General features: G+C 40.5%; 1 protein-coding gene across 1 annotated transcript in view; it reads right to left on the bottom strand.

The window, feature by feature from the left end:
• Nucleotides 1–23,675, bottom strand: part of CCDC85A (coiled-coil domain containing 85A) — a 79,936-nt gene extending 56,261 nt beyond the window's left edge. The window contains exon 1 of the mRNA XM_035896982.1: nucleotides 22,739–23,675. Within this exon, the coding sequence (XP_035752875.1) occupies nucleotides 22,739–23,675 (937 nt within the window). The remainder of the gene's footprint in view (nucleotides 1–22,738) is intronic.
• Nucleotides 23,676–26,287: the final 2,612 nt, after the last annotated feature.

The following is a 26,287-nucleotide window of genomic DNA, read 5'->3' as shown; positions in this document are numbered from 1 at the left end:
AAGTATGAAACATATGTTCCCGTGAAAATAAAATCAGAAGAGAATTCTTGTGTGACCAGTTCTCTGCAGCAACATAAATTTCCTTTCTCCTTCTGACATTCCATTTTTCTTAAAAACCAAAATGGGGTTGAACAGGCTGGAAACAGTACTTTGGAACTACCCATGTCAGCTGCTAACCTACAGCACCCCAAGTGTTGCGAGGTCAATTGCTGCTCTTGGCAATCCTAATTCAAATCCTAATTTTTATTCCTGCTTCAAGGACTCTGCTGTTCAGCAAGAAAACAAGCCCAATCTTGGTTCAGTATTTTCTTGAGTCTGCTTTGAAGCTCTCTCCTGTGTGCATATAAGAAATAACATAGAATATACTTTTATATGGATTTCTCTTTTTAACATCTTTAGAAAAGGGGGTGACTGAAAAAGCACATTATGCTCTTTTCATTCAAGATACTTAAGGACCAGAACATCTAATGCTAAGATACATTCAAGGAATTCACACAATTCTGCCGGTTTACCCTCAAGATTCTGGGTTTATCGTTTCAACATATCTGTTACTGTGACGAACACAGGGTCACAGCACTGGGATCTGAAGTGCTCATCACACTGTCAGTCAGAAGCTACCAAAGCATACACAGGGCAACTCTCTTGGCTTTTTTAAAAGATCTGAGATATTAAGAAAAACAAAGTTTCCAAAAGAAAAGTCTCTGATAAATTCAGAAACACCTTATCCATCTATATGGAGTTATAAAGCTTTGCACCTACTGCATATTTCTGCTTCACCTGTCCTTTTACCCTGCACTGCGAGGCAAGTCCCACTCACATGGCTTTTTCCATATGCCTGTTCACAGGCCAACTGTTCAGAAACAGGAATCAACGCGAGTATTTCCACTGACTTTAACCTCACCTAAAGTGATGACAGGAATAACTGCAGCACAGCAGAACCTCATCTAAAGGCTGCACAGTCGTGTACTTCTCTCCACAGCTTCGACAGCAACCATCATCATCCCATTTCCCCATCTAGTTCTATATTCCTGAAAAGCAGTGAAATACTTCATGCAATTCCTTAAGAAGAAAAAGCTCTAGAACACACAGCCAAAATCATGTTCACAGTAATCGTGGCTTTTAATATATCAGTGACGAGAATCCGCATTTCCTCAAGGACAACAGTCATCAGTCTACCATTATCTATTTAGCAAGCAAACACTGCTGGCCCTTAGCTGTCACCAAAGCAATGTCAAAAGGAAACAGGCAAAAAATTATTCCAATCTCCAGAAATGTAATCACAGTTCATGACATAACAGCTTGAGAGCTGCTCACGTATAGTTCTCCTTTTGAAGCATTAGATATAGTGAGGCACACAGCAAGGATGTCTCATAGACTTTCATAATATTAATTTATTGCAGAGAGCAGGTCTAATTTCCTGCCATCCGTACAGTAATAGATTGGCAATGCTCTTGTATTAATCTTACTTTCTCTCTTATTGTTGAATCTCAGATAGCCTGTATATTTGAATCCTGAGCTTATTTGTATAGCTACAATATAACCTATACATTACCACACTGTGTACCTTCTTGCGCTTGACCTATCCTTTTGAACCAGATTTAGAATTTCCCACAAAGAGGTTCACGTCCTACCTGGAGTTTTGTACAAAAGCATATATACTGCATGGAAGGGGCAGGGCTGTGAATGTAGCCCACATCTATGTATTTTCCCAGAGAAGCACGTATTACCTTACGATGAAACTGGAAACATAAAAATTGTCTCTGATAAACATTTAGCTTTTCACCACATACCCTGGCAGTGGGATGTCAGTCCCCAGGCACCCGCGCAGGATCACTCTCCGCTCTCTCTGCCTCAGAGAGAAGTTACACTTTTTTAAAACAGAATGGCAATTTCATGTTAGCTCTGTGCAATCAAAAAAAAAATAATAATAATATCCATATCTCTTCTCAGTGACCTTCCAGGAAAGTTTTCAATCCCACAGTACCTTTGGTTCATGTTAAATTTATCAGAATTACCATTTAGACAAACCGAGAGATTAAAGGTACTTAAGGCTATAGTTAGAAATAGTCATAAGATTAAAACTAAGCATTACAAATTATTCAAGAAAGCTTTCAAACCTACTACCTTTGTAAGACTATTTAGCTAAGTTTCTTGATAATCAGTTGAAAACAAGACAAAACAAACCTCATAATGATTGACCAAAAATTTGCGGTTTAACATGTTAGTTATATGGTGCCTTTTATCTATGTAACATATAATTAAATTATTATCAAGCAATGCATGGCAGCCTTCGTAACTGAAGTTAATTCACTGCTTTCACTTTAATTAATCTGAAATGATAATAGGTATATAGATGGATAGACCTATTTGTGCAGTTAAGTGAACATTTTCTATTTGATTTAAAATAAGACAAGTGACCCCCTAAATTAATAAATGCTACCATGTACGGACACACGTAAAATTAATCATCAGATTCTTCCCCCATTCAGTTAATACGAGATTTTTTTCCAAGTGCTACAGCACAGGCACCTATAGGAACTTCATACCACCATAAACTTCATGCTGCCGCATTAATCAGATGGCACTGTCATTTAAACATCTGCTAGACAAGGACTAACAAGAGGAACCAGGAGGAATTGCTACATCCCTGTCGCACTCTGAATAATACATCACCCACTATCAAAAATAAATCAAGGAAAACGAAACATTTGAGAAGAGTCTCATCTTTTTAGTCACTGGCAGAGCTGCAGTGATACATCTCAGTGTCAGTATGGGCAAAAGTCTTCGTGGGAACAGGCACAGCCTGCTGAAACTACAAAAGTCACGTCAGGTCTGGATATGATCCCAAGCTTAGCTGACAAACTATTATACAGAGGTAGAAGACACATGCACTAATCTTTTACCAATAAGCAACAGAAACTAAGCTTATTTCTTACTACACTGCACCCAACATATGAAAGGCAAGAAAATACAACCCAAACAGAAAACATTAAGTGCTGCATTAAAACAGCACTCAGAGGGCAGCACTGTGTTTTACGAGGACAGAGAGGACTCTCACACCCAACTCTCAGCTGGGTTTGTGTTGTGTAAGAAAACAAGGGCAGACCTTTCTCCTTTTCAAGGATTCTGGTCAACAGTATCTATGACTTTGATCTACCTAACATTTCTTTTGCAATGCCCAAAGCATAGTTTCCAAACCCAGATTTAATTAAAGCTTACTTATCAACAGGGTCTGAACTTCTAAGTGTGCAGCAGACTCCCCAAACCACATGATTTCTTGTACTGCCAAGTTTAACGAAGAATACTTTGCCCTCTAAAAGCCCAAGTCCTCAAATCAGCAAATGCTGCTTTTGTACTTAAAACGAGGGATGCACAGAAAAGCTGAGAGAAGACAACAGCATCACTTCAGCACATTAGGTTAGAGCTGTTTGCAAATGACCACAATTCAGGGCCAAAGGTATAAGGCTCTACACACTGAAAGGGCAACTTCGAGGCATTAAGGCGACTGCAACCAAACCTACAAAGTTGGGTTGGTTTTTTTTATTTCAGAGTAACGTGCATTGTCCTTGGCCTGATAGATCATTCTGATTATGTTTACATGCCCATCGCTAAGCTTTTAAGCAGCTCTACAATGCTGAAAGAGCAATGTAGTGAAAGCCATCTGGATCTTCCACTGAAAATCTTTATTAGATCCTTCTGTACTGCTGGACTCATCCTCTTTTGCCACATTGCTGAATCTGTCCATATTCCTCCCCTGAGTCTACACTCAAATCCCGCCAGATTAAAGGAGGTATAATGGATTTTGCACTTGGAAGAGAGATGGCTGACAAATTAATTTTTAAGAATATATATTGTTGCAGCAACAAAGTATAAAAAGAGAACGTAGCTATTTAATAGCAAAACTGAGAATCCACATAATTGGATTACCTCCGTTCTTGTCTGCAAATAGTCTACACTGCATTTATAAGAGGCAGCAAGAGACCATCCCTGCCCCATATAACTGATAGAGAAACCAACACTGTAAAGTTTTTAATCTCACGTTAGACTTTTAGCTGGCCTTCCAATATAACTGCTTTTTCAAGAGCAATAATAATCAAAGGACTCACAGTAATGACTTCCACAAATCGTTAAGATTAAATTTAGTAAAAAGTGAATAGAAAACATATTTTGCTTTCTCCATTTTTAATAGGAAAGCTCAGACTTAGTAGCAGAGTTCATCAACTAACACAGACTTTTCACCGATGCTGTGGCAGCAATTGTTTGAAAAATTAAATATTTAATAATGAACGACTTCTGCCTTCCAATACGCAGGGGAAGAGCCCTGCTTTACAGAAAGCTCTGGTAGAAGTGGAGAGGGTATATAAAAAACATTTACATTTCTACACTATTAACTTCTAGGATTGCTAAAGTAGCTGCAGTCATACATCCCCACCCTCAATCATGAGAGAGGACTTGCAGAGGGCACCTTCAAGTGCTCCAGACACCAAAAGCCATGGGGAGCTCAGAAGTAAAAATCCTGAGCGCCCACGATGAGTCAGTCAGGATCAGTGTTACCACGATGGCAGCAACACCATGGCTGGCAGATACTGTAATAAACGTCCTATTCTTCATCCAATAGCAGAATGAGGGGGGAAGGATATCAAACTGATATCTGTGACTGACTAAAACACTGCATAGTCATAACAGAACCCTTCAATTATTATATTTATCACCCACAAAAAAGTGATATATAAGTGGTCATTGCCTACATCATTTCCTAGCATTTCAAGTTCAGAAATGCTGGGGCTCTGGGTGCCCCTATAATCTAATTCTGCTCTCCCACACCTCTGTTTTCTGGAAGCAGGGATACTGTTAAAAAACAGTGCAAATTCACCATAATCCGACTTTGGGTAACTGGATTATGACATTTTCCCTTCTTCAGAGTCCTTCACTTTCCAACCTATGCAGTCCATAATATAACTCTGAATCTGTCTAACCTCACCTAGTTTCTTTTTCTCAAAAAACCCTCAGAAACTACAAATTCTCTTTTGAGCAACTTTATCGTCTGTGCCAACTACAGCATGACTCAAACCTTCAGCATCAAACAGCCCGCTCCCATCACAGCTACAACACTACCTTCACATCTGAGTGACATTTCCCTAGAGATGGCAATCAGCTTTTAGGAGTGAGGAGAAAGGAGATCCTGTGCAGTTCATCCTTCTCTCTCCTTTCAGCTTCCAGCAATTGTGTGCTTGCTACTCCATCTGTAACCCCTCTGGGGAAGAGAGTGCTCTGCCTCCCTGCTCCAGCTCCCCAGGCTCGACTGCTGGAGCTGCTCTCTCACTCTCCTTTCCTGGAGACTGAAGATGCTTCACCCCTTGTAGTGTTTTACAGGGTATATGGGTTGTCAAGAGCTCTGTACTCAGAGCCAGACTCTCTGCAGTGGTGCCTAGTGACAGGACAAGGGGCAATTGGCACAAACTGAAACATAAGAGGTTTCAGTTGAATATGAGGAAAAACTTCTTCACTTTGAGGGTGACAGAGCACTGGAACAGGCTGCCCAGGGGGGTTGTGGAGTCTCCTTCTCTGGAGATATTCAAAGCCCGCCTGGACGAAGTCCTGTGTAACATGCTCTAGGTGAACCTGCTTTAAAAGGGGGGTTGGATTAGATGATCTCCGGAGGTCCCTTCCAACCCTTGCCATTCTGTGATTCTGTGGTTCAGTGTTTCCAGTGAAGCAGAGAAGGAGCCTGACATGCTTCCCCTGCTACTACAAGCTGCAGAGGCAGCTCCTACCATGTCCTCAGTGAGGGCAGGAGCCCAGCCCTGGGGTGATCAATGAATGCAGCACCCAAAGCTGAGAAAGGGCATAACAATTTTTTGACTGTCTTCAAACCTGGACTGGGAGCCTCCACGTCAATTATCAATCTTAATGAAAGCAGGCAGCAGAAGAATAAAATGTGAAAGAACAGATGCAAGATTTCCTTCAGACCAGAACATTATGGGAAAAAAGGGATTGCTGCGTGCTTCCCTTGGAATAAATTTCTAAGTCCAATGTCATATTTCCATGACACCACTAAAAAAACCCCCAATCCTGCTTCTAAAAGCCTGTGAACTCAGTGGGAACATGCAAGTGTATAAATTCAGCCACCTGCATAAACAAAAGCGGTATCAAACCCTAAATGATTTCATTAGATAGATCAGTATCTGCAACCTGACAGCACAGTGAATCATTTTGTTTTCAGAAGAAGCAAGATTGCAACACACATATCCGCACACACGTGCATTTCTGTTGTACAGTACACAAGAGTCTGAAACAGGCAAGCGGGCATTCAAGTAGCAAGAGGTGCTTCAGGTTCAGGTGTTGGTTTAATACAACCTGCCCATATTCCTAGAAGACAAGCTAGGATATTTTCTGGCAGCTTGTCTTTCAAAGTCTGCCCAATTCCATCCTCACATGCGCTCAAGCTGCTGGGTAACAGCAACAGGGCAGCACAAGGCCCCGTCATCAGTCTGGCACCAGCCCAACATCTTAGAGCATTTCCTCAAGCGACAGGTAATATGGGTGATGCTTCTCACATACCCATATCTTGGCAACCTACTTTACTTCAGGAGGACCAGATTAATCAGGATCCTTGCTTTCCCACCACTATGTAAGAAGGGTAGTTTTAGATCTGCATCATTTCCCAAGAGAAATATTTTTGCTGATTTCCAAAGAAGTTTATTTAACAGGCCAGTTAGCCTCCTGCTAATCATCTCTCATGCTGGTTAACAGTCTAGTAATGTACAAAGGTATTCTGGTTATTCTAATCCTCTACCTTTTCCAGCTATGCCAAAGTCTTCAGTCTCAGAAACATTTTCAGTTTCCCTTCATTGTATATAGATTAATGTGTTGCTATTTACATTTTTTAATGCCTGTTCATGACTCAAGCTTCAGATGGCTCAGGCAGAAGAAATGCCAGCACTTGGAAAGTGTGTTCGCTAGGCTGAACGCAAAACATGAGACCTAACCGGTTACCAAGTGAGTGTTCTGGACACTGTATTAGAGGATTCCGTGTCTACTGTCTACCAATGATTTCCCAAGAGTTCAGCTTAAAAATAAAATTACTATTTTGACCCTTTCAAAATATCTGGGAAATGTTTTTATAAACAATTTTATTTTTATGCAATTATCACTATTATATTTCTTACTAGTCTCTTTGAATTTCTAACTACTTACTGTTCATTTTTCTTATTTGGGGTTCACAGTTTAATTTTTTGACCTACATACAGTATAAGTTTACAATGACAAAACCATGATAATCCCATGCTGTAATTACAAAATTGGTTAAATACATTAGGAATGTTTTTACAGGAGAAAACTATATGGCTCTGCAGAAAATTTTACAAGCAAAGATGTTTAGACAAGTGCTACATCAGTAGCAGCACCATATGTTCCCATACTTCAGCATGAAAGAGAAAATGCCTGTAAAACGAAAAGCAGTGATTTTTTTTCTGAAAGCTACTGCCTTGAGAACTTAAAAATATGCACTTACTTCAAGTACTAAATAATCAGACCAATCTAATTAGGAAGGAGATAATTGAAAGACCTAAAAGGTTGCTAAATCATGCCTAGGACACACAACCTGGTGTTTGCTCTAGTTTATAAGCAAGATTAAAACAGTAACAGTACCGATGTCTCTTTAATCTCTGCACAGGTTTGAAACATTACATCCCACTCAGACCATATTTTATCAGAAGAAGTGCCATTAAAAACTCACTGCTTAGCATGGCAGGAAGCTGCTGTAATTGCAGTAACTTTCTACTCATAACAAGAATCGTTACTGTAGTCCTGTCATCACATATCACTGACTGGAAATGTTTAGGCTGTCATTTTTGAATGTCAAAGCCCGATTCCCCACTGAGTGTACATTATTACAAAGCTTTAAAATCCTGGACTGAATTCTGATGGGTGCCATTCATAAACATTTTTAGAAATGACTCTGCTGCAGTTGCTTTGTACAGGAAACCTCCATCTTTTGGCAGACAGTGAGAACCTTTACCCAGTCTTCCCTCAAACACAGCCAGTGCTGCACACGACTTTAAGCAAACGTTTCAGACAGCAGTACTTGATAGGTAGCAGCAGCAACACCACCTACCTGCTAGAAATGAGCCTGCTGGCATTCAGCCAAAACCCCTCAAAACTCACCAGTTCACCACATTCCTATCTTCCAGATCCGCCAAGTCACGCGGATGTTCAGACTGAGACCCACAGAGATTTATATCTGCTAAGTACCACTTCCCCTGTTCCCTGGCACGTTCACAAGATGCCACACCATTGATTGATACTAAGGGCCAAATGATCACCTTGCCAAAATATTGTGTTCTCATTTTTTTAGCATATAAGAGCTTTCATTTTCTAATTTTATTCTGATGAAAGATTAATACTCTTTTTGATTGCACCAGTTAGCAACGTGAAATCCCCAGCTGATAGCTGACCATGCCTCCGATTACTAGCAGCATCTTGTTTTCCCCAATGAAGACAACTACAGTTATGCAACTATACTGCAATATTAAAAACAGGCCACAAGAAACAAGACAGAAAAATATAGCTTCCTCTAATAAAACTATTACAGCACTTTGTTTTTACTGAAAGTTTGGATTTACTGCAAATCACTTTATGTGCAAAGACACTTTTAAGCACCCCTGTAAATGCAAAAGGCACATGAATAACTTCTAATATGCCTGCTGCACACACACAAAGTATAATTAAAAATAGCTTTGTTCCCCACCAGCTTGGTTAGCATAATTCAGGAAGCTCAGGAAGGAAGGAAACATGGCTTTAAAAATTGGTTTTGAAAGGAAACACATTGAAAATGTTTCTATCAAGCTAATTGTTCATAAAGGTGTTTTCTAGACATGTGAGTAACCTCAGCCCCAATTTTTACACCACACTTGAAACAGACTTACCTAAGAAAAAAAGCTGTTAGAAAAGTGGTATGATGCAATGGAATAACCAGTAGCTAAGACTCAGGAAACCTGGATTTAAGGTTTAGTTGGTGGCTAGTTAATCCTGTCTTGTCATTTGTTTAGCCCATTGTTCTTCATGCACAAGATGACAATCACAATATTTGCTTCCTTAGTAAATTGTTTTGAGAACTACTGATAAAAAGTTTAAGTAATAAGCGGGCACAACTAAGAGGTGTAAGAGTTTACTCAGGTTAACAGTGCATCCACAGCTCGCTACACACATCAAGGTCTCAACTTCATGAAGCCATTTTTTCTGACTTTGTGCAACCAATACCTTGGCTGCATTCACACATGTAAATCAATGCACGTTCCAAGCATTAATGCTATCCTGGTCAGCACATTAGACATCTCAGGGCTAGAACGGCCATGAGTTAATCCACCTCCAGCCAAGAAGCCAAGGCTCTCTAGTCAGAGCTGCTTTATCTCCTAACAGTCAGGCAAGGCTCATCTGCAAGGCTCATCCACAAGCTTCTGCAGGCTCAAACTCTGCAGTTGGAAGCTGGAGCAAGGACAGGACTTTCTGATGTTTTTTCACAGCAACCAAGCAAGCAAAATGAGAACAGCAATGTCCTCCCCACCTCTAGCTCCGCTGGCTGGTACCACAGTCTGGTACCTCTGAGATCACAGACTTGCTTTGAACCTTTCAGAAGCTCACAGGACTCACTGAAACACAGAAGCAATCGTACCTAGCATGAACCAGAGCAAAAGTTTTTGGCTCGACAAATTGGGCCTGAAAAGAACGGACATATTGCAATGGCAATTTCCAGAATATGCATATATGTGTTGCTAGTCTCATGACCAACGTTAGAGATTTTCAGTCTCTCCCTCTGCCAGATGTTAATGAATTCAGCAACATTTAGACATACCACAGAAGCAAAATAGATAACACTGAACATTTTTTTTGGTGGCTTTCAGATCTGATCTCTACTTGGGTTTGGGTTTTTCAGAGTTCATCTTCGTGGTTTTTGAGGGTTAAGTTTTTCCACATAATACACAATTAAAAACAGATTCACAAAAACAGAGCGAGATAACAGGATACGAGATCCGATGACCCCACTGCAGCGGCTTTGAGGAGGGCAGAGGATGTTCAGATCTCTCAAGAGTACTCCCCACCCTACAGGAACAGGCATAAGCAAACTGGCATGCAGTGAAATTTATACCAAGCCTTACCTGACTAGCTATCACTAAAATCTCACACCTCTACACAGTCAGCCTCTAGCCCAGCTGACTGCTTTACAGCTACCAGGCCACATCTTGCATGGCATGGGGGATAAGCACCGATGGAGCTGAAAGCAGATAAGCCCACAGATGGCAGCTTAGTCAGCACCATGCCAAGCCAAGATCTACAATCTCATCCACCCCTGGGCCTCCACAGATTTGCAGCTGGCTTGAGCCCTGAATTAGAAACACATTTGGATTCCTAAATGGATGGTGTTTACATGCTGAAGAGAACTGAGCCTGCAATCCATAGGTCAAAGAGCTACTTCCAATTTACACCATTAAAACACAGGAATTGATGTTTGTCAAAATATGTTTATTTATGTATGCGACAAATGTCTCTAGATGTGGCTAAAATTGAGAATGTTCTCAGCTTTATCCTCTCCAGATTCCTGATCAGAGTTCTGGAGCAGTGAAGCAACTGTATCTCAAAGAACCTTCCCCACTGTGTTTCACCAAGTGTAATGAGACACAAGTTTAGTACTTAGTAAGCACCGTATCAAGCAGTCACGCTAGCTAGATGAGTACATTGACTGGCTGGTTTATTCATCATCTAACTAGCACGACTATTCACACTCCTGAAGCACCTGAATACCACGGTGATGGGTAAAAACACAGACAGAGTGAGGCTCAGTGTTTGGAATTAAGGTGCTCCTGGTTCCCTGGGAAACAGCATTTCCTATCTGGATTTCTCTCACTCTGGGTGGTGAAAAATCTACTAATCACTTTCATCTTCCACTGCAGATTAAAATTAAAAACGTTAAATTTGGGAGCAAGTGTCATGTGACTGCATTTTTGCAGTCCAACACCCTGTTTCTGCTGGAACAAGGACAATGAACATCCAAAACTCTCACGTTAGATTTAAGTGACATGTGGGATTGATATCTAACATCAATTAACTGAAAAATACACCTGCTAAGTGCACCTCTACCAAACACAAAGCAGACAGAGCCAAGGTTTGCTACATTTAAATATACATCTTTTCATACTGATAAATTCAACAGATACTTTGCTCTCAACAAAAACTATTTCTCATTCAAATATACTTCACTAATCCTTCAAATAGCCATTTTCCAAACTGATATCAGAATCAACTCTGTCGATTTTGTTAGTTAAAAAAATAAATGAAAAACACCATCAAGCAACAGAGGTAGAATAGAGTATGTTGCCCAGGAAACTGACTCTTAGCTTCAGTGCCTGAAGTACACATTTCCAGGTAAGCGTTGACTTGTCGTTTAAGTACAACACACTTTATTTAATTTGGATTGCTGTAGAGTTATCATGAAAGAGGGTCAAGCAAGTACTTTTGCGCTACATCTCTTTTTGGACTTCTCCAAGTATCTTTCCAATATTCCACTGGTCTACAACTAGACGTAATTGCAGTAGCGTGGTCAATACAAGGAGTTAGCGCTATCCAACTCATTCTTGACAAAACCAGGATGACGGAGTGACTTGAGAGGATAAAACTCTGAGATCCAAGCTTCCAAGATAGTCACTTCAATGCTGTCAGGCAGTCCAGCAATTCATTTTTATCAGCCTGAATACAACTTTTTGGTACACTCTAAAAGGCTAAGAAATCTTTCCATTTTATTACTTTTACAGAGAAGGCAAAATATGCAAAACCCAATGCCTTAATGCTGAAATTAGAATTTCTTCTAATATGCTGAGGATGCTTGTTGTCCTCCTAGTCCTCCAAAATCTTTGCGCATGCTATGGCTACAAGCAGTCAAAGTGTAGCTTTCAGCATTATTGACTGGAGTGTAGATCAGGTGTCAAGTTCCAACAACAAGGAATACATCAAAAAGTTCTCAGCACCTGTACCTGGAGAAGACACAGATTCTGGCATCTTCTGCTGTTTAGTTAAGACTGCAGAGCCCTTGGTCTTGGTGGCTGGAGAGCTGGTTAGGAAAGAAAACATTGTTGGAACGCTTTGCTTTCATGTTTTCTTTATGGACCTAATGATATGCAAAAACTTAAAATTCAAAATTTAACTTCAGGTTGCAAAAAAAATCCTAAAACGGCTGCAAGCAAGCAAGATGAACGGCAGTAACAGACAAGTGATTTCATTCAGAGTGCTGCAAGAGCATGGATATTTAAGCATCTTGCTTCTATCTGGACATCCAGTTTCAGTGCAAGTCAGGTGCCCAATGAGGAGCAAAGTGCTCAACTACTCTGAAGGATCTAAGCCAATTTTCAGATTCTCTCTCACAGCATTCAAATGCTTCCACTTGATGTATTCAGCTGCCTTCAGTGAAATGTTCTTTTTCTTCCTCATAATCAAACAGTATTTTTAGAGACCCATCTTAATGTCACCGGTAGTGTTTTCAGACCACAAAAATCCTAAGATGGATTTTTAACATCATTAAGATTTGTTTGTAAAACAAAAATAGACTCAGAAACCAAGAAAGGATGTGGATCACCAATCAATGCTTTTCTCCAGGCTTATCTGAACTGTGCATAAATGTGAGCTACCTAGTGATGAATCGGCCCCTTTCTAAAAAACATCTATTTTTTTCTTTGAATCCAAGTTACATGTTCAAAAAGCCTACAGCAAATGTTGATCAAGGCAATTTCCGCAATTCACAGGAACCTAAAGAGACACAGTGAAAGAAATCTAGTAAGTTTTGAGGCCAAACACTTGAAGGAGGTATCTCACTATTGATCAAATTAGACAAGTTTGATATTACAGGCATAAAAGCTCTGGAATCATTTGGGTAACCTTGAGGAAGTACCAAAATGGAGACCTTTAGAAGACATTCAGTATTGTTGCTGACTTGTGCTGGTTTTGGCCGGGACAGAGTTAATTTCCTGCACAGTCACTAGTATGGGGCTGTGGTTTGGATTTGTGCTGGAACCAGTGGGGAAAATTCAGTGATGTTTTAGTTACTGCTGAGAAGGGCTCTGTCCTGGTTTCGGCTGGGATAGAGTTAATTTTCTTCCTAGTAGCTAGCATAGTGCTGTGTTTTGGATTTAGTACCAGAAGAATGTTGATAACACACTGATGTTTTTAGTTGTTGCCAAGTAGTGCTCAGACTACTCAAGGACTTTTTGAGCTTCTCCTGCTCGGCCAGGTGCATAACAAGCTGGGAGGGAGCACAGCTAGCACAGCTAACCCAAACTGACCAAAGGGCTATTCCATGCCATAGAACGTCATGCTCGGGGGGGGTTAGTTAGTTCGGTCGGTCGGCCGCGGGCAGAGTGATCGCTGCTCGGAGACTGCTCGCGGCTCGGGGACTGCTCGCGGCTCGGGGACTGATCGTGGCTCGGGACGGGCTGGGCATCGGTTGGCGGGTGGTGAGCAATTGCCTTGTGCATCATTCATTTTGTATAGTCTGTATATTCTGTTATCATTCTCATTATTACTATTATTATTATTTTCTCTTATTAAACTGTCTTTATCTCAGCCCTCGGCTCTAACCTTTTATTTTCTTCCCGATTCTCTCCCCCATCCCACTGAGGGAGGGGGGAGTGAGCAAGCGGCTGCGTGGTACTGAGTTGCCAGCTGGGTTAAACCACGACAGCTCACATAGAGCCAAGGCCTTTTCTGCCTCTCAGCCCACCCCAGCAGCATGTAGGCTGAGGGGCACAAGAAGCTGGGAGGGGACACAGCCAGGACAGCTGACCCCAACTGACCCAAGGGATATCCCACACCATATGATATCATGCTTGGCATATAGAGCTGGGAGAAGGAGTGGGGGACATTGGGAGTGATGCCGTTTGTCTTCCCAAGTCAATGTTATGCGTGATGGAGCCTGGCTGTCCTGGAGATGGCTGAACACCCGCCTGCCGATGGGAAGGAGGGAATGAATTCCTTACTTTTCTTTACTTGCATGTGTGGCTTTTGCTTTAATGATTAAACTGCCTTTATCTCAGCCCACGAGTTTTCTCACTTCTACCCTTCCAATTCTCTGCCCGATCCCACCAGGGGGGAGTGAGCAAGTGGCTGGGGGGGCTGAGTTGCTGGCTGGGGTTAAACCACAACATGACCACATGGCTCTCGCTGCTCTTTGAGCTACAACACATCTCTTACTCTTGACAGTGCTTGAAAAGTACTGCATTCGACTAGTCTAAATAACCACTTAAATTACTATATGGACTTTTACAAATCAGTATTACAAACCTTGTCATCATTTTCCTCCTCTGTAACCTGACATAATATTTGTAATAATTCAATGCAAAGTTCACACAAATCATGCGAATAAAAAATAAAGGGTTGAAGAAACGTGTACTTGCTGAAGTATTCAGATGCAAAACTGCTGGTTCCTTCCTCTCCCCAAGAATGTAAAGAAACAATGCAAATATGCCAGAAGTTTTATAGCAGAACTGACAAGTTGAGCTATTTGCAATTCACAGCCTTTGCACAACTGTTCATCTTTTAAGACAGCCTAGCTCAAGATAGCAGCTTTCCCATTCACAATCAGTAAATTTGCAAACGTTTTCATGCGGCATACCAAATGTTCATGGACAGATCTCAAATCATGATCCTGACTCCTTTTTGTGTATCTTGCAGAATTAAGAGTACTAAGAAACCCCCCAAATCACAAAAACACTAAATGTGCACAGACAAGTGTCATTAGTGTATTTATTTTTTAAAAGACTTTAGTAGATATACTTCCCCCCACCATGTTATGCATGTATAATTAATTTCCTCTGAAAGAGATTACTGTTGTTACTCATTTATCTCACTGTCTGTCAGTCCCACTGTCCAAGGCCTCTTCCAGGCTAATCCTTTCTCATTGTGTTTGGTATCTTTGTTACAATACTGTCTGAAAATCCCATCAGAAGCGATCAGATTTCAAGAGAAGAAATCGCATGAAGAGTGGAAAGAGAGAAGGGTGGATTTTTCTCCTCATTTACTTAGATATGCTTTTAGATTTCTTGACCGTGAATGCCCCAAAGATTATAGAAGATTCTTAATTCATATATATAAAGGAACCAAAGAACATTACTAAAACCCTTCACAGTACTTTAAGTTTGCACTAACAGTGAAGACTGCATTATCAAGTCCTTGAGGAATATCACAAGCCACAGCTGGAAAGTGAGTGTGTGGGAAAATTGCATCCACATACAAAGGAACAATAACCAAAAGAACAGTCTTAGAGAAATTAGAAACTGCCACACTGGATCAGACCAAAGCAATTAGTTTGTTGGGGGTTTTTTGTTGGGTTTTTTGGGGTTTATTTCCCTCCCTAACAGGGACCAGGGCCAGCTGTTTTACACAGAGGCACACAAAAACTTTTGCCGTTAGCAGCGATGGAGCAACACACCAGAGTCAAATTCACCCTCAGTTTCTGTTACTTAGAAGCTGATGTTCACCTCAGACCAAATGAATCACATCTCCCAAACACCAAGAATTGCCCTTTCCTTTTGTATTATTCAAAGGAATGTGTGATACTTCCCAGGACTTTAACCGCTGTTGGGCTCTATGCCATTTCACTGGCTAAACCTGCTAGTGTGGCTTAAGAGTAGCTACCACTGAGCATCCTATTAGAATACCAAATTCCACAGCACAACGCTCTATCCCTTTTTCTTTACTAAGGCTTAGTGCTGCACAGTTGTCTTCAGACAGACAAGAACACTGACAGTTACACAGTGGACTCCTCTATAGATTGAAGTATAAGGTTGTGGTTAAACCAGTCATACCACAAGCACTGTATAATTTGGATTTAATCTTTTCACAAGCGTGGATGTGGTATATCAAGATGTATTACTTTCTGCATTAAACAAAATTCAAAGCTCAGCATTTCAGTCCTAGCTGATTCTCTTAACAGAGCCTACCCTTTAACTATTCAAGAAGCACATGCAGACAAGATTTATATCAAGATCATGACTTGAAGATAATTCTCAATGCTGTCTCAGAAACTATGTATCTGTGTATATGACAATAAGACCGAAGAGTCTCCTTCTCTGGAGATATTCAAAGCCTGCCTGGATGATGTCCTGTGCAACCTGCTCTAGGTGAACCTGCTTTAGCAGGGGGGTTGGACTAGATGATCTCCCGAGGTCCGTTCCAACCCTTGCCATTCTGGGATAAGCTGTGCTTCAATTTACTAATTAAGACATGATTTACTAGCTCAGAAGCCAATGAATTTTCATTGCTAGAGTAATTTTCTTACGTACACAAAGCTTTATTATACCTCATTAAATATGCTGTAATTTGGAATGCTTCATGTCCTTGACACCTGTCAACGTCTATGCACTTTGTGTCTGAATGGTAGTACAAAATTTTAACCCCACGCTATACTGACTGCTATGCTTTTCCCTAATTAACCCATTCATCTCCAATCCCTGCATAACCTGCAGCAACTCTCCACTATTAACTTCCTAATAAAATAAAAATAAATAAATAACTAAAAGATTCCATTAATAGATAGAACAGAAAAGAAAGGATACCCTTTGATTAACACACATAATATACCCTACAAGGCTGAAGTTCTTAAGCAAGCAGCACTTACCAAGAGTTATTATAATATTCTAACTCTGCATTATAACTGCCAGAGTTCAGAGAATCTGACAATTTAATCACTGTAATATTTCTAAAAACATATTTTACTATTATAAAATCATAACACTGTAACTCGGAAAGCTGTGCAAAGGACTACTTTACATGAGGTCCTGTCCTCAGGTTAAAGATATTCTCTCCAAGCAAGGACTCAGACAAGGCTTTAATGTGAGGACTCTCCATTATGGCACTAAAAAAATAAAATAAAATAAAAATCTGCCCATGTATTTCAGGCAGACAACACTAACAGCCATGCAAGCTCCTGATGAGCTCTCGGAGGTAAAGGCAAATGTCTTGCATCTTGACCCAAGCACCATGAAAAATAAATAGGCTTTTCTATTGTCTTCAGTACATACTGAAACAAACTCCCACTCACTACTCAGAAAATGCATTTTTTTAAAAACATCAATGAAGCAAACGGAACAAACAAACAAAAAACCAGGATTCGGATCCATCCCAGGTGTGGCACTAGTAAAGTCAGGGGATGCGCACAAGCGTTGGCTTGCAGAGTGTTTGTCAGACACAGTCAATAATGGCACTGTGATTTATTGTTAGCCTTTCACTTCTGGAGGTCTGCGGTCAAACGTCAGTGAAGTTCCAACAGACACCCAAAACAAGAGATATGGCCGCACACATCAAATTAATCAGCCAGCTAGCATAGCTGCTCACCTTTCCACTTTGTGCTGGTTAAATGCTTGGAAGATAAGGACGCTATTCACAGGGCTGAAGGGAGCCTTACGGAACGGGACGTTATCAGCACTTCTGTGTAACTCTGGTACGCCGCATGCGGTGGGGGAAATGAGGAACTGACTCATTGGCAGAAGCTGTAGAGTCATCACCAATTCCCTCCCACCTTATTAACACAGACACACCCATCAGGGACCAGCGTAGACCTTGTTCTAAAAGATACATGGTACACTGGTGTTGGTTTAAAGATAACGTATCTATATTCCCTATTCTGATTCTTGCAGTGAAAGTGTCGTTGCTTCCATCAAAGAAAGACTGAATTAGCATCAAGTCCTTACTGCAAAACAAAGTCATCTGTGTAACAGAATATGCAATCTAAGGGAAAAAGGAAAAAGTATAGAACTTGAAAGTAGTGAATTCACAGGAAGTGCTGTGTATCACACAACAAGAGCACTTGTTCAGCTGAATCCTTCCTACACCTCCCACCGTAATGTGTAGTGCCACTGCCTATCTAGCGTCAAACAGACAGGGATAGAAGCAAACCTCTGCAGTCAGCACCAGTCTGTTTGCCACTTTGATGATCCACTGAACTTTTTCAGTAACCAAGTGCTGGAACATACATATAACTCTTTGAAACTAGGCAAGTTTCTTCATAAGGAGAGGCATCACTCTTCCCATTAGCGTATCAATAGTTTTGCTAGAAGGATGATCCACCTTATATTAGAAGATTCAAACCAAAACCTTGTTTTGTCAGTGAAGTTAAGGATATGTAAGCATAAACTTCTCCCAAAAGCCCTACAACACGAGTTTCTAGTAGGTTCATTGTTTTGACGTTACAAGCCACATCTTCAACTTGATAAATTACCCCACAAAACACAAGTTTGGTAATAAATGCAGTATGCTCTAGTCACATACATAATTCACGTATCATGCCCCAGTTCTCTTACTGTGTGTAATAACTAAAACTAATTTACAAGTTTGACATAAAACCCATGGAATTCAATTGAAAGACTCAGATTGACATAAAGTTTCAGAGCTCTACACTTAAAATAATAAATTTCTGAAATAAATAGTAAATTACTTCACACTGGCAAGCAAGAAATTCTTTCAGTCCTGTAGCCTTTACTCTCCAGAGTGAGTAATGCTGTATCTGGCACCCAGTGGTGGGTGCCATCAGGAAAGCTCAAGTCACGCACAAAGTATTGTACACTGCTATTAATGACTGGCAAAGTATTTCCATTTCAACTTCAAGCAGCACAACAGGTAAGCAAACCTACATCAAAACATGACATCACTTCACTGTTTGGCCAGCAGGATGTGGCCAGCATGATGTTTTCTCTTCCACAGAAAGGGTATCAGTTAACTCAGTAATACAAGTTTTTCTCTCTGAAGTCATACTGCAGTTCCCTCTTTTTACTCAGAGCAGCATTGTCTGATTTTATTTTCCTTATAAGAAGCACATTTATAACAGAACTGTTCAAAATTTGAGTCCCCATTTAGCCTACAAACACCTGCGCTCAAGGAGAGGTGCTGTTGCATTTGTTCTGTAAGGATCCTCACACCTCCAGCAGTACACATAGTGCTAGTCAGCAGTTTGACTTCTCTTCATTAATGCCCTCAGCACAAAGCAAAAAGCCTTCTGATACTTTCCTTCCACACAAAAGTCAAAGCCCAGAGTAAAACAGAGGACTTCTTAAAATAGAAAGTTTACAATAAGTTACTTCGAATAAAAACCACCACTTAGATTGCAAATGCTGAAAGCACATTAATGTATATAGAGGCACTTAGACCCCACGTATTTGTGTCGGAGTTAAACTGTCATGTATTATCCTAGGCTGCACAAATGTTCTCTTTAAAATGTTTCTACCGCTGGTATTTTCTCTTCTAATTTCAGCGATCTTTCTATCCCAAATACCTCTGTGTTCATTACCCAGAATGTTTAGGTGTGATCACAGCAAAAGATTTGTTACCATGTTTTACTTGGTTAGAACCTTTAAAATTAAACACATATCTTTTCAATTAACAAACATCAAGCCAAATTTTGCTCTCCCATCCCATTTTCTGTCACTCCAAAGGCTGAGGACACCCATTTCAGAAAAATATGTAGGAGAACCCTGAAGTATTTTTTTTTAAAGCTTTATAAATCTCAAAATGAAAGCTGACATGTCATACAAGAAAAAATACCAAGATCAAACCTTTGAGCATAGAAAATGAGAAAAATTATGAAAGGAAACGTTATCACCTCATCCTTTATTCCTTCAGCTGTGCCTATGGACCAAAGACAGCTTCAGACTGAAGTAACTTCCCACATACTTCATGACAGCTTAAAATATGCACAAAGCCCAAATGATTAATGCATATACCATGTCCTGTAAAGCAGACTACAGCTATACATCATATTTCTGATAGCATTGCAGTATTATATTGCAACTGCTTTAGCTTAACAATTTGTCAGAAACCTGCAAATACTCTTAACTCCATTTCCCGCGTCTTTAAATACCATCAAAGTTCTGGTATAGATAACTGTACACTACTGAGTACATTGCTTCCCTGTGGTCACAAACGTGCTGACAAGACCAGAACTCCGGGTAAGCGGGAGCTGTTAGCAGCATATAGAAGCTCGATCCAGAGTCAAGACCAAGGAAGACGGGGCAGACCTGTGCTGAGTCCGGCAAGTTCTGATTACATAGTTAAAATAAATTGGTTCATTCCTTTATTTACAAAGGAGTCAAAGATGTTAGTCTCTGCTACTCATCATTTAGGATCACAAACACTTCACTCTTGCTGCTCAAATAACAGTTCGCAGGTACTGCAATAAGATTGGAAGTGCCCTGCAAAATAATCACACAGATGTGCAATCAAACAGCTACTACCTATATATACTCCATATTTTAAAAAGAAGTAGGTTCTAACAACATGATACAGTATACTTACTATACAATTTTGGGATAAGAATCAAAAATAGCATCCTTTTATATTGCTCATCAGAGTTTAGGGCCAGGTTTCCACACCACTTTCTAACTCAGAATTTCACCATTCCTTACAATAGATGCAAAAGATCAGGATTTTCATTACAGCTAAATGCACAGTTCCCCATCTATCCTCAGTTGGCAGGTTTGCGTATACCGAACATGCAATTTAAGATTTACACATTACTTTCACAACAATAACAAGTGATAATGGCCAGCACTTTTACCACTTCCGTATTGATTGTTCTTCTCCACAACTTCACAGCAGCTGACAAAATCAAAACATGAAAAACCCCAAACAATTCAGCCTTGCTGTCAAGACCAAGTATTCTCCTGAAGTTTAAGGCCTCTTCCTCAGAGCAAAGCTGTCAAGAGTTTTACCACTGACCAAGGTCAGACGAGTGTCAGAATTAAACCTCATGCTTGCATCAAATCATATAAATATGAAAGAAGAGAGGTTTGACAACTTACTGGTGAGAGAAGTCCTCTGCAAAAATGATTACATAAAGTGTAGGACAGGCAAAGCTCAGATTAAAGTCAATAAAGACTCCCAAATCACCAGCTGCCCCCTCCAGTATCTTGTGGCCCGAGTCCAAACTGTAGACAGTTGAAATACTCTGCACAAAGGACGCCAGTCAACTGAAGTTTGAAGTAACAACTGCCTTCATTGCACTGTTATTAATAAGGCTGAGTTCTTAACAAGACTGTTTGACTATATCAGAAAGCCCACCATGCTGGGAGCAGAAAAAAACCCACATACTTAAAACCTCAGATCACCTTTCTACATAACCAGTGACGGGACTGATGAACATTGCGAGCACAAGTAAGAAGCCACTTTTAGGCAGTCTGGTTCCATATTTCACGTTACTTACAGCCAGGTCAATTTTAAACAGAAAGAACTGAATGGAGAAAGAAATACAGTATTTAATGGAAATTTTGTAAGACCAACTTTTACAACTTACAAATTACACATCTTCACACAGTTGTCATACACTCATCTTATTAATCATTTTAAAACCATTAAAAAGAGAAGCCTCTACACTTACCGCTTTGGGGTTTGTCAGCCCTGCCAAGCATACCCATTTCACTGAATGTAATCTCAATTTATCCCTACAGAGCAGGTCATCTTAACTGAAGGCATTCGGTAAGTTAATCACGATAGGTAAATGGACCAAGAGGAGAGCGCGACGTGATAAAGGACGAGGACAGCACCTGGCACAGAGCTCACTGTCTCCTCCATCTCACAAGCAGATCCAACAACAAGTGGTCAGTTCCACCGATGTCAACACAACTTCTCACAGCTGGTTATAAAACGGAAACACGTGAACTCCATCCAAGACAATTTACTAAAGCAAATCCCTCACTTTCTTCAGTGCTTGACTTCAAATCTAAGTGTAAAGGTCTGAGAAATAGGTTTCCAACTATGACACTAATTTCCTTTATGAAAATATCTCAAAGCGCATAGAGGAAACAAAATGGAACAGACTATAGAAATTCTGCTAAGTCTATAAAAATTTATTTTTATAGCATAGAAGGATGTTTGAACTTTGTTTTTATAATTTCATTTGATGTATTTCTTTCATATCAATATTGTTGTAACAGCCGGTCTTTCAAAATAATGAAATACTTAAATTGTGACTATCTTAAAAAAAAGTAATTAATTTCAATCAGTGGAGATACACAGCTCTTAAAAGCTAGGCAAGTTTATTTGGTATCTTCCTAAAATGCAGCAATAACAACACCAGAAAAAAAAAACCCTTAAGATGATCCTTAATTTTTAATTTGGCATAATTAAACATATGCAAACTCAAGGCTTTGAAAAGCTTTAGGAGCTATCAGATTCATTTATATGCATCCTAGCTCTTCATCTGTGGTCTTTTCCAAAGTGTATAGAAAAGGATATAAGAAGCCTTCCATCAATAAACAGGAAATTTTAAAGTCTTTGAAGCTAGACAGTGTAGGTTAGGAACATAGAAATGAAACTGGAGACATTCACCTCCATTTTGCTGACTCAGATATAGGCAGGACAAGAAATACACGCAATTCCTCTCCAATGTAACAGAAATCTACCTAGGGACAAAGAGTTTACATCTACCAACCACAGAGCAGGATCAAGGCCAAGAGCTGCTTCTTGATACCTTACACCAACACTCAAGATGCACTTTTCCTCTACTATTTTAATCCACCCAACGCCTGCTGGATGGACAAACAGGTATATTCCGGGCAATACACTTGCTAAAGGAATAACTCTTACACCAGTCTTGTTACCTTTCATTTCACATAAAACATTATTCCTTTTCCAGAAACAGTTGAAATAGCACCGAAACTACCTTAGTAATTTTGAAAGTGAGTTTTCACTAAACGTATTGACCCACCATTCATTCCATTGTATATACTCCTGTGGTGAGGTGACAGGTCATCTGCTACTTGTCTCCTGAGGGTACCTTCTCTGCTGCCTCCACTGAGATGTTTGAGATGCTCTGGGCTCCCTCCATAGTGTTGTTTGAGATGCTCAGGGCTCGTACCCCTCACTTTGTGGAGATGTTCTGTACTTCCACTTGGCGTGTGCTTCTGAAGATGATCTGGGCTGCCACTGCTATGCTTTTGATGCTCAGGGCTACTACCAGGCCTCTGCTTTTGAAAGTGTTCAGGGCTACTACTCAAAACGTGCTTTGGGATAGTTTCCGGACTGCTGCTGCTGTGCTTTTGTTGCTCAGGTGCTTTGACAATGGTTTTGTGATGTTCCGGACTCGGTCCTTTCAGGTGATGATCAGGACTGCCAGAACTCCTAGGCTTCTGGAGGTGCTCTGGGCTGATACTCCTGTGTTTCTGATGCTCAGGGCTTCCTTCACCCCGAGTTTTTTGAAGATGTTCTGGACTAGTACTTGGATGATGTTTATGATGATCTGGGCTGTCTGTACTTCCCGTGCTAGAAGTACTGCTCCCATCACCGACATCTCTAATGTAAGTACTCGTTGCGGTTAATTGGCACAGGCTGATTTGGCTGTCGATAGAGCTCCGGCTGCCTGCTCCACCGCTTTTCTCCTCATCCAGTAACACACACAATTCTTTCAGCTCCAGGTTTTCCTTAACCACTTCTTCTTGTCTCACTTCCAATTCTTTCAGCTTCTGTAAGTATAAGGCAACCTCTTTGTGCATAACACTAGCACTGAATCTGCCCAGTCTCTGCCATTCCCGGGACACCTTCTTGCCTTTCTGCCTGTCATCATCCAGAAAGCAGCAAAGGTCTCTCAGTTCTTGGTTATCTTCTTGCAGCTTCTGGTTGATATCCTTTAAAAGAAAGATAACCATGACAGAAAAGCGTCTAAAAGAATTAACATTATACCATTACCATTATGCAAGCTGGTGGACAGCACTGCCATAAACCCATCATCTAAGCACTCAGGTGAGGCCTAAATAATTGCGTGTGTAGATGGGGCATACTACAACAGCATCATGCTTCAAACAAACAAAGCTGCTGTCCAGTAAAAAGTGACCATAACGCGGAGCTAGTCTTGAAGGGTTCAAAGACTAACTTCTGATACAGCACAAAAGTTTCAGGTGCTTAATTAATTTTCATGCCAAGTATCAGAATAATTTAGCTCCCAAACTGGGCAAAGATCATAAGCGCTCACATGATGATCTCACTCCCTTGAGAAATAGTCACCTGAGTGTTATTGCTGAATAAAACTGCAAGGTGCATCAGAAATCGTAATCTCAATTAAATAATCATTAACATTTACACTCTCTAGTCCCTAAAGCATGCTCACATATAAACTTTTTAGAGATTTAAAATATTTGGGATTTGTTTGATTTTGTTTCAGATTTGCATAAAAGAGCCTTGTCAGTCATCACTTAATCAGATGTACTTCAACCACCCTGAAATGAAGTAATCTACTTTAATAGATTTTTCACTCCTAATAAAATGAAGTGCAAGATTCCATACCCTTCTTTAAGTGAGGAACACTCTGAAGCAAAAAAGTTCAAGCTATTACTATAGCAGAATAATATGCCCAAGAAAACATTTTCAGTATTTTATCCTCCGAGTTTACTAAATGGGCTTGCGACCATATTTATCTTTCTCCCATCTAGATACTCATTCCTTCTATGTATGATATTAGAAGTGGAGATCAGCCACAATTGTTTAAAAATTTAGCCTTATGGAAAGACCATTTTAGCACTGTTTCTTAAGAAAAAGAAGCTTTTGTAAGTCCACCAGGTTTGTGTGCACGTATGCATGTGTTTGTCTGATCTTTGCCTCAAAACAACTTTAAACTTGACCAGTTTCAACCCATGTTAGACAAAGGAGAAATCTCAATGAGGCTACAAGGTATCCTTAAAAATTTGTGCTGGTGAGAGATATTTAAAATGACCCCATGGTGAAATAAAAAAGTTTGAGTGGAAGCCCCCAATTCAACAGTCAGCAGCAGGAGGCACCCATCCACCAAAGCCAGGCGCGGCTGGTCACTGTTACTCAGGGACCAGTTATTTCACAGGGGACAAAGGAGGTAGATGTCCAGACACCAACGCGGGGCTCAAAACCTTGTTATTCCAAATTCCTTTTAAAAGTTCCAGCTGAGACCTCTGAACAAAAGGTGGAAGTTAAACATCATTTAAGGAGTTCAGAACTGAAAGAGGAATTTGTTACTGCTTCCTATGTACCTTGATGTGTTTTGTTACTTATCTGGATGATGCATAAATCCGTATGATGTCACAACACCTTTGCACACAACTGGGAGAAAGATGCTATTGTAATTTAACTTACATTTAAAATGTAAGCTTTATTTTTACTAAAGTACTGTCATTGATGATTCTTTTTTTTTACCTCTGGACACCATGCATTGTCATAAAGAGGAGGGGTGGGACACACACTCATACTTGGCAGAACAGGAAAACGTGGGAGACGGGAACGGTCTTCCCCTACATGCTATTTATTGTATGCCACACTATTATCAAAGACAGTTTCTCAGTAATTTAGTTGTTTAAAGCCATTCTACAAGAACTATCTTCTAATGCACTATCACCTAATAATTCAAAAGCCCACACTGCAACTCTGTCTCTCCTTCCCTCCAACCTCACCTCACTGAAGTAATTTCCTAAAAACATCCTTTCTCAAAGCAACAAGACAGAAAATGTTTCGTAGTCGTGCCTACTTTAAGATAGCTTTCTAGGTGTCTAATACACATGTACGTGCTACAATTATCCGTAAGTAGTCACACTATCTTCCCAATCCTCGGAATTGGGAAGGAAACACTAGGAACTATGCTTCTCATCCAACAAAAGAGTTAAATTAAGAAGGGATAAGTCATTACAGACCTGGTCTGCCTCTCACTATAGTCTGCAGAAGTATACGGTCAAAAATGGTTTGATCAGAGATGTGTTATCTGACATCTTTTTCAGACTATAAATGAGACATCTGAAAACCGAGCCCAAGGGTTTGCCATCACCTGCCATACGCTGCACTGCATCCTGGAAATGACCAGCTCGCTCCAGCAGCCTACCAGACTGCCTGAGGGATGAGTAAGTCATCTTAAAATAGTGACAGAAAACAGCGTAAGCTACACAAAACCTTTTGAATGTCTACAGCTCTGCCCGCTATTCTTTCACGTGCACTTCAGACAGGATCATTTAACCTTACTAAAACCCAACAAAGCCTAACACAAAAGTGACGAGACTTAAGTTTTTCCATCAACCCAAAGCATACTGGGGCAGAGCATACACCAGCTGTGCTCCACAGCCTGCCGAACAGTCGGTCATCCCTTAACTGGCCGCTCGATTTTTAAGCGGGATCAAACGCTATTCACTCCAGTCCTCGTCCACTTTTCACGCAATTCTCGGCAACGGCTCCTCCCGGACCATCCACCTGATGAGATCGCTGCCGGCGGGACAGGCGGGGGGCACGGAGCCACGGCAGAAACTTCAGG

This window comes from Egretta garzetta, unplaced genomic scaffold, assembly GCF_000687185.1.
Source record: "Egretta garzetta isolate BGI_Z169 unplaced genomic scaffold, ASM68718v1 scaffold306, whole genome shotgun sequence".
Taxonomy (NCBI): domain Eukaryota; kingdom Metazoa; phylum Chordata; class Aves; order Pelecaniformes; family Ardeidae; genus Egretta; species Egretta garzetta.
The sequence above is the reverse complement of the archived record's forward strand: the minus strand, read 5'-3'. Positions and strand labels throughout refer to the sequence as shown.